The 8,509-nt window shown below is 54.7% G+C and overlaps 1 protein-coding gene across 1 annotated transcript; it reads left to right on the top strand.

Moving 5' to 3' along the window:
• The first annotated feature begins 856 nt into the window (after positions 1-856).
• Positions 857-2,248, top strand: LOC109737579 (uncharacterized). Its single transcript, XM_020296705.4, has 2 exons — positions 857-1,627; positions 1,725-2,248. Exons 1-2 carry the CDS (start codon positions 1,126-1,128, stop codon positions 2,126-2,128), a joined length of 906 nt encoding a protein of 301 aa, XP_020152294.1. The 5' UTR covers positions 857-1,125; the 3' UTR covers positions 2,129-2,248.
• The last annotated feature ends 6,261 nt before the right edge of the window (positions 2,249-8,509 follow it).

Raw genomic sequence — 8,509 nt, 5'->3', positions numbered from 1 at the left:
CTCTTTTCCTTCTCCCTCCATGCTTGCCTCGGACCGCCGCATGACCACCACACACACCCTCACTCCTTTTCCCTACCCAACAACCGTGTCCCGGGGACCCCGATCAAGCAGAACGGACACACTGCACGACATAGCACAGAGCAGACACCTCCTTCTCCATCCCCAGCAATGACGGGGGTGAGTGAGCGGCGTTGTTGGGCGGATGTGGAGGCGGCGGCAGCTGGTAGAGTCGCCGGCAAAAAAGGGCGGCGGCGGCGACGAAGGAGGCGGGCGAGGGTTGCTCTTGGTTGGGGGGTGGCCAATGAGCCACCGACCAGCGGGCTCGGGGAGAGGAGAAGGCGAGCGTGCGCGCGTCCGTTGCGTGTCCGCGCCGACGCAAATCCGGCTCAAAAATGGGCCGGGAATGGGTCGCCCGCGGACGAAAAGCGGACGCGCGTCCGTTTGGGTCGGCGCGTTGGGCCGACTTTTCTGTCGGCGCCGACCCAAACGGACGGCGGCGGACGAAATGGGTCGCCCCATTGGAGTTGCTCTTACAGACCGATGTAGGACCGCGTTGGAGCTGCGGGTGGTTCGAGGGTCGGTGTTGGAGACGCCCTTATGGTTGATTTGGTGTTGGTTTTTTTTTTGAACGGGGTTGATTTGGTGATCTGGTTTGGGGTTTGCGCTGGACTTGCCCTAGCTCTCACCTCCTCTCACTCTTTTCCTTGTCCCTCCATGGCTGCCTCGGACCGCCGCATGACCACACACCTTTCCACTACCCAACAACCGTGTCCCGGGGACCCCGATCGAGCAGAGCAGACACACTGCACGACACAGCACCTCCTTCTCCATCCCCAGCCCAGCCCCAGCATATGAGAATACTATGATCCCTTCCCTCCCTTCCACTCCATCTTGGCTTCACCTCCCACACATGCGTACAAGAGAACCCACGCACTGACCCTCTCCCACCCCCAATCACCGCCGCCGCCTCCGCTTCAATGGACGGACGGAGCCACCCCCTTGCAATGCACTGAGCACACCGGCATTGCCGCCACCTCCTCGTGCTCTTAGTCAGTGAGCTACTGCGGGTTGTGTCGGCGTTTGTGTGCGGCTCCAAGAAGGGCCGGGAGCTAACCAGGAGCGGCAATGGCCGCCGGGAGGAGGCTGTCGGAGCTGCTCCAGGAGCAGCAGGAGCCGTTCCTCGTCGAGGCCGCCAAGATTCGGAGGCCGCGGCGCGGCCGTGGAGGCGGCGGCGGAGGAGGAGGAGGGGCTTGCTGCCCCGTGGCCGCGTGCCAGCGGCTGCTCAGGCTCTGCAACCACGGCTTCAAGAAGAGGAGCGGCAGCATTGGCGACCTGAGGTCCGCGCTGAGCAAGGCCATGAGGAGCGCGTTCCGCTGGGAAAATCTTGGCGGCGGGTGCTTCACCGGCGTCGGCGACCGCGAATTCCGCCGGCTGCGGCGCTCCGCCGGTCACAGCGGCGAATGCGATGCCCGTGCCATGGAGTTTGACGACGACGACGGCGACGGGTACGAGCGACAGGGAGCAGCGAGGTGGAAGACGGACATGGAGGTGGACTCGTCGCGGCAGCTCAGCCCGGTCTCCGTCCTGGAGCTGCACTCCGACGACGAGTCTCCGGTGCATTCCCGCTGTAAGCTCTCTTGTCTCAATTCATCACGCCATGGACCCAGTCTTGTCCAGTAGGCTGATTTTATCTTTCTTGTTTTGCTCTGTTCTTTGAACAACAGGGGAGGAGGACGAGAAGCCATCGACCTCCGGGAGCTCACCGTCAGCACCATCCTCAGACTTCCACGGCCCCACCTCGCCGTGCTTCACCTACGACGTCCACGGCGACAAGGCGCGCGCAATCTCAATGGAGGCGACAGAGGAAGAGGACGAAGAGACGGCCGGCAAGTCCATCTTGGAGCAGATCTCGTCGTGGGAGAGGATCGCAGGGGACATCTACAAGATCCCCGGGATGGTGGAGCTGGACCTGTCAGAGTCCGGGCAGCAATGGAGGGGGCTCCAGCCTGAGGTCAGGGAGATCGGCGCCAGGATTGAGACCCTCATCTTCGAGGAGATCAGGAGGGAGACCGTATGCGACATGCTCGCCTCACACTGTACATTATTTTCACCAGCAGCTTCTTGTTGACCAGACAGACAAATTGAGAGGGTTTGTGGGGTGGTTGAAATTTTACTAGTGCTAGCAGCAGAGGATTTGTGTAATGTGAGGCTTCTTGATGTGAAAATCATTTTGTTCCCCGGCTCCAAAGTCTTGGTCTGCTCTGCTCCTGGGGACTTGCTGGCTGGGTTTCCATGTTGTTTATTCTGCAAAAAGAAAAGGTAATCCTAGTAGTGCAATTGGTTTTGCAGGCAGGGGCAATCAAGCAGAAGAGAATTGTCCAGTTAATTAACGAAAAATTGACCGAAAACATAGGATACCCTACACAGTGAGCGGTGAAAGGGATGTTAATAACTACCTCACCAGCAGCAGCTAACAACACTAGCAAATCAATGCATAGACTTTGTAAGTATTCAACACTGTGAGCTTCCAAGCTGCAACCTATAGTTTTGGTTGGAGCATGGCCACATTGCCAGAGTGGGGCACTTGGCTCCCGTTCTAAATTGGCCAGCAGACAAAACCATTGAAATCGAGTGGACAAATCTGTGGCCCGGAGGCCACAAGATCAAAGCTGCGTGGCCAAGTGAAGAAAAGGGCATCATTGTTGGGATTCAATTCAGTTCGTCCGTGGTGCAGAAAAAATTAATTAATCAATCGGCACCACAATCCACATTTGGAATCTGAGCAGCATGCGCATTGAGGAGTTCCAGATGGAGCAAAGGCAAAGCAATGAGGCCCTGTGCAGCTGGTAAAAGGACAAGGCTGATTAGTTTAGGATGCACTTTCTGACCATGTGCTTGCATCTTGCTTGGTTACGGGGGTCAAAGTGGCAGTGGAGTGGTACCTTCTTTGAATCACACCGTGCTAGTTTGTGGCGGTGGTAGCAGTTGATTAGTTAATTAGTAGGTGACGGACAGTGGTGCTGCTAACAGGGACAGTAGACTGGCTAGTAGTACTACTGTTATACTTTTATCATTATCAGAAAGAAGTGGCAGTAGTGGTGGTAGTACAGCTACCACTCGTTGAAAGTTTGAACAGGTTGTTAGTGAGATGGTTCTCCTTTGGGGAAAGGTTATCAAGAAAGGTTAAGCCTTGGCTCTCACCATTAGGTCACGGCAATGGAAGAGCAATAAATAAATAAAAATGCAATAGTATAACATAGTGAACCCTGTCCCGACTTACAAACAAACAGAACTGAAATTCATATATATTTTTAGCTTGACTTTCCCTATCCCACGTCCCCCGCGCCCCCTCTTTGGTGGCGGCGGGGAACCGTAGCCCACCACCACCGCAGTCCCCTTCCAGCCACCCACCACCTCGCCGCCATCGGAGGAGCGGCCGGTGAAGCTCGCGCCAGCTCCCAGTATGGTGGCGGTGGGGCGTCTCGTCTGGCTACGGCTCCTTGCCGGCCCACCTGTTCCCCGGGTTGAGGGTGGTGTGCTCCTTTGCTGGTCTCGGGACGCCATTGTGGTGTCACAACGGCGCTCATTTCATATGCGGTCATGACTTCAAGGCGATGGCTTTTTGGTGTGCTTTCGGTGGTGTCTCCCCATGGGTGGTTTCCCCTTGCGGTGCGCTTGTTGGCATTCTGCGGCGCTTGCGCCCTTGCAATGGACCCCTTCCCAGTGTAGCTCCGTACCCGGCGGCACTCGACCTGCGTTTTTCAATGTCTTTGCTTGTCGTTGTCTCTTCCAGCAAGACGCCGACTACGCTACTCTGGAGGTTGAGTCTCCTCCAGCCTCTATGGCTGGCCAGTATCCTGATGGCCTCGGCCCTAGCAGCCTGGATCTGCGTCTCCTCCAGTTCTTGGCTTGCCGGTGTCGTCGGACGCCATCGGGTCCCTTGCATCGGCCCATTCGCTCCACCACCTTCATAGCCCCAGCCACTTCGCTGCCCCGCCCCTCGCCACGTCCGGCACGCCTCCCCTTCTGCTGGTGGTGGTCGACCTACGTTTGACTTCTAACTCTAGGTTCCTGGTCCGGTAGCTTTGGGATTGCTCTGACATAGACCAGGGAGAAATCCCTGCTTGGCTTGGTGGTGCTGGCAGCGGCAACACTAGCGAGTGTCGCCCCCTCCTTGGAGGTGTTGCCATGGTCTCTCTTTGCGCCTCTCTTCGAGCATTAGGGAAACTCTAGGTCTAATCCTTTGGATCGATCGATGATGGCGCCACGACGCCATTTTCCTTTCGCAGGGCGTCGTCTTGTGTGCTCGCGGCGTCCCCGGTGCTGGACTTGTGGTTGTTAGACTTCACATTGGTTTAGCTGTGTCGTTTGCTTGTTCGGGCCAAGCACCCGTTGTCTCGGCATCGTGTTCACGCCATCTCTTCGTTCGTGCATGTGATGTACTCCCTCCGTCCGGTAAAGAGTGTGCATTTGGTTTTAAAACTTGTCCACAAAATAGTGTACTTCTATCTTTTCAACGCACTTTAAAGTACTCCCTCCGTCTTGAAATATAAGAGCGTTTTTGAAACTACTCTAGTGTCAAAAACGCTCTTATATTATCGGATGGAGGGAGTAGAAAAAAATATTTCTCTCTTATCACACAGTAATCAAGACCAATAACATTCTACACATGGTCTCCTTAATTTCTACATGCAATTAGCTTATTGGGGTTGGGTAATTAAACAGGAGAGAGACGGTGTCTTGCACCTTTCCAATGCATTTTTTACTTCATTCCATAATTTGTCCTAAAATTTTTGTATGTACACTTTTCACCGGACGGAGGGAGTATCTCCGCTTGTACTTATTTATTTTTTATCAATGAAAAAGATTTGTACATACGGAAAACTATGTATTTTAGTAGAAGTTAGATGATGATCTTGTCTTTGGTTGGATCGCGTGGAGGGTCCGGCAGCTGTACTAGTACCTGAAATCGCAGCAAATCAAAACGGCGGTTAGAAGGGGACAAAGCCCATTTAATGAACGTTTCGCCATCAACACACACACATGCGGGCGGGCGGGCGAGCGTGGGCGCGCCGCGGAAATATTTATTAGCCTGATGCGATACCATCCTCCTCCCCGTCAACTTGTCTTCTCTGGAGCACCATGAGATGAACATGCGCTCTGAAATTTCAGTTTTTTCAGTCACATGCACCCTAGCATTTCTCTGATATTTATAATGCTGTGTTAAAAGAAAACGAGGCAGCTGGGTCGGTAAGTCGATCGTGCGACGTACGGTTCGAGGGATCACTGAGTCGACATGTACAGGTTGAAGAAAGAAACAAAGTACAGCTGATCTGCTTGGTTGAAACACGGCACGATAAACAGTTCGCCGTTGATGTACTGCCAGTACTAAAATCAGCCGTTGGCACGGGCGGACGATAAGATTTTTCAGCACGGCGGTCTTTGCGAGGACGCATGGATTGGACCGGTAAAACTTTACGCAGCTAGCGGCATTCATGGCGATGGGTGCTGCGCCCCGTACGGTCCCGGCGAGGAGCTAGCCGAAGAAGCGGTTGCTTTTCGGCCGGGGCGGCGACTCCGGCCTCGGCCGCCCGAGCGTGAGGGAGGGAGGAGCCGGTGAGTGAGTGGGCAAGGTCACGGTTCGGGGCTCCGGGCTCCAGCGCCAGCGCCAGCGCCAGTGGTGGCGCGGCGTCACGCCATGTGCGCCATTAATGGCGCGGCGGTGATGGCAGGTTGCTGCACGGTTGCCCCAACGCTGATAGCTGACCCACCCGACCCAAGCTGCACCCGCTGTGGGTGCGGTACGTTGGTGCGCACAGTAACGTACGCTTCCACCCGTCCCCTCCACGGCCGCCCACGGTACAATCATAGGCATAATCATGCATGCATGCAGTCGATCGATCGATCGATGGAGCCGTCCACTATTCCGTTCTCTCTCTCTCTCTCACTGTCTCACGTGCCGTACCATCACTGCACCAACGTGCCAAACTGGGCCGACTGGTGGTGCCACTGCCCACGTCTCCGGGAGAAACTTACGGGGTCGATGGAAGCGAGCGACACATGCGCGGACATTTCGGTCCACTCCAAGCTAGCCAGCCTCGGGTCAACAGTGTCAAGCCTGCTGGGGCGGCATTGGCATTGGCGTTGGCGTTGGCCGTGAGCGCCGTGCTAGCGTGGTAGGAGTAGTATAGTTCGTGGCGGCGATTCTGCCGTTCTGGGTGATTGTTTGTGGAGACAGTACAGATCAGGCGCAGCAAGCTACTAGCTTAGAGCAACTCGATTCATTTCATCCACGTGTGTGTCCGTTTGGATCATCGAGGGTAAAAGTCCGCTTTTCGTCCACTCAAATTTAAGACTCATTTGCGTCGGTGCGGACATGAAACAGATGCGCGCGGCGTCGCCAACTCCTCCCCTGACCTGCCAGTCGGTGGCACATAGGTCATTCCCTTCCACCATCATCGACAGCCTCGCCCACCCCACCATGCCGCCGCCAGCGCCCAGTTCCGGTGCCCCCTGCCCGCAGTCCTCGCACACACACCTCCCCCACACATCGCCACCTCCTACGTCGGCGCCCAGTTTCGGTGCCCCTGCCAGCAGTCCTTGCACACACACCGTCGCCACCACCGCCTCGCCGCCGGGCCACCGCAGCTTCCTCCCAAGCCAATGTCTCCACGAACACGAAGTCACCCCCCTTCCCCCCGCGCCCCCGGCCAGCTCCTTTGTTTGACGCCGCCACGCTCGCCTGCCGCCGCCGACCAGGTACCTGGTCCAGGGGAGGCGCGCGTTTCTTCGACGATGCCCGCAAGCTGTTTGACAATTTGCCCCAAAGGTACAAATGGACTCCGGCGACGAGTTCTTTTTCCACAATTTCATGTGCGACTCCGATGATTCCTCATCCGATGATGAGGAGATGGTGGCTGCCATGTTGGTCGTCCATGACCAACTTATTAGGCAGCGGCCATTGTTCCGGGGCTCGATCCCGGGGCACACTCCGGCATAATCGCAACCGAGAGAGTGGCCATTTCCTTCTTTGGAAGGACTATTTTGAGACACCCATCCCGCTCTTCAAAGATCACCAATTCCGGCGCCGTCTCCGCATGGCTAGGCATGTTTTCAACCGTATTCGGGAGGGGGTGGTCGGATATGATAAGTATTTCGCATGCAAGGAGGATGCCCTTGGAAAGATTGGTTTCTCCTCTTATCAGAAATGCATACGGAGTTCCAGGTGATCTCATTGATGAGTACGTCCGTATGAGCGAGTCCACGTGCCTAGAGTCCATGTACAGGTTATGCAAGGGGGTGATTGCAGTGTTTGGCCCTGAGTACTTGAGAGAGCCAAATGCTGCAGATACAACCCGTTTGTTGGCGATGAATGCGAGCAGAGACTTCCCAGGGATGCTTGGTAACATTCACTGTATGCATTGGGAGTGGAAGAACCGCCCTTCTACTTGGCAGGGGCAATATAGGGGCCATGTGAGGGCTTGCACTGTCATACTTGGGTGAAATGGCCTCACAAGATCTTTGGATCTGATACTCTTTCTTCGGCATTGGCCGGATCGCACAATGATATCAACGTGCTTCAACGCTCTCCGGTGTTTGCAAGTCTTGCCGAAGGCAACTGCCCGCCGGTGAATGTTAACATCAACGACCACAACTACAACAAAGGATACTACCTAGCTGACGGTATCTATCCTCAGTTGACTATTATTGTGAAGACAATCTCCAACCCTGTAGGAGAGGAGGAGATTTGAACAAGAGCAAGAGAGTGCTAGGAAGGATGTGGAGCGTGAGAGTGCTAGGAAGGATGTGGAACGAGCCTTCGGTATTCTCCAATCTCGGTGGGGCATCGTTCGGTATCCTGCTAGTACTTGGAAGACCAAGAAGTTATGGGAGGTGATGACTGCTTCTGTGATCATGCACAATATAATCGTAAAGGATAAGCGCCGGGAACGTATCAATGATCAAGGATTCAGTTCTAGGACGACAATGTTGTGCCCGAGTATGGAGGAGCGGCAACGTTTGCACGGTTCACTTAATTTCATCATCCAATGTGTGATTAGAGAACTCACATTTAGCTGCAAGATGATTTGGTTGAGAATATGTGGGCTCATGCTGGCAACAAATAGATGTATCTTTTTTCAAAATGTATTTGAGACAATTTAATTTTTATTCGTTTTGTAAACTGTGATATATTTATCTCGGTTATGGAACTATGCTATAGTTGTTTGCTTTTGAAACTACGTAAAATGTGTGTATATTAGTTGCAAAACGACGGCAAGCCGGCCGCACGGGCAAGTATGGGTCGGCGCGTCGGACACACTGCCGTCCCAAACAAAAACAGGGCGGCCGACCCAAGCGGATAAAGCGCGCGCCCGTTTATGACGGCACGTTGGAGTTGCTCTTAGAGTAGCACTGTGGTGATAGTAGATGGAGCCATGGAGGTCGACGAAGAACAGTGTTCATGACGTGGGTCTCAATTTGGCCTCGCAGCCTTCGCTTCTTTGCTTGC

Source organism: Aegilops tauschii, chromosome 4, assembly GCF_002575655.3.
Source record: "Aegilops tauschii subsp. strangulata cultivar AL8/78 chromosome 4, Aet v6.0, whole genome shotgun sequence".
NCBI classification, from domain to species: Eukaryota; Viridiplantae; Streptophyta; class Magnoliopsida; order Poales; family Poaceae; genus Aegilops; species Aegilops tauschii.
This window is presented reverse-complemented; position numbering and strand designations above follow the sequence as displayed.

Coding starts and splice junctions, on each gene's coding strand:
- LOC109737579 (XM_020296705.4), top strand. CDS start 1,126: ATGGCCGCCGGGAGGAGGCTGTCGGAGCTGCTCCAGGAGCAGCAGGAG. Junction 1,628..1,724: donor GTCTCCGGTGCATTCCCGCT/GTAAGCTCTCTT, acceptor TTTGAACAACAG/GGGAGGAGGACGAGAAGCCA.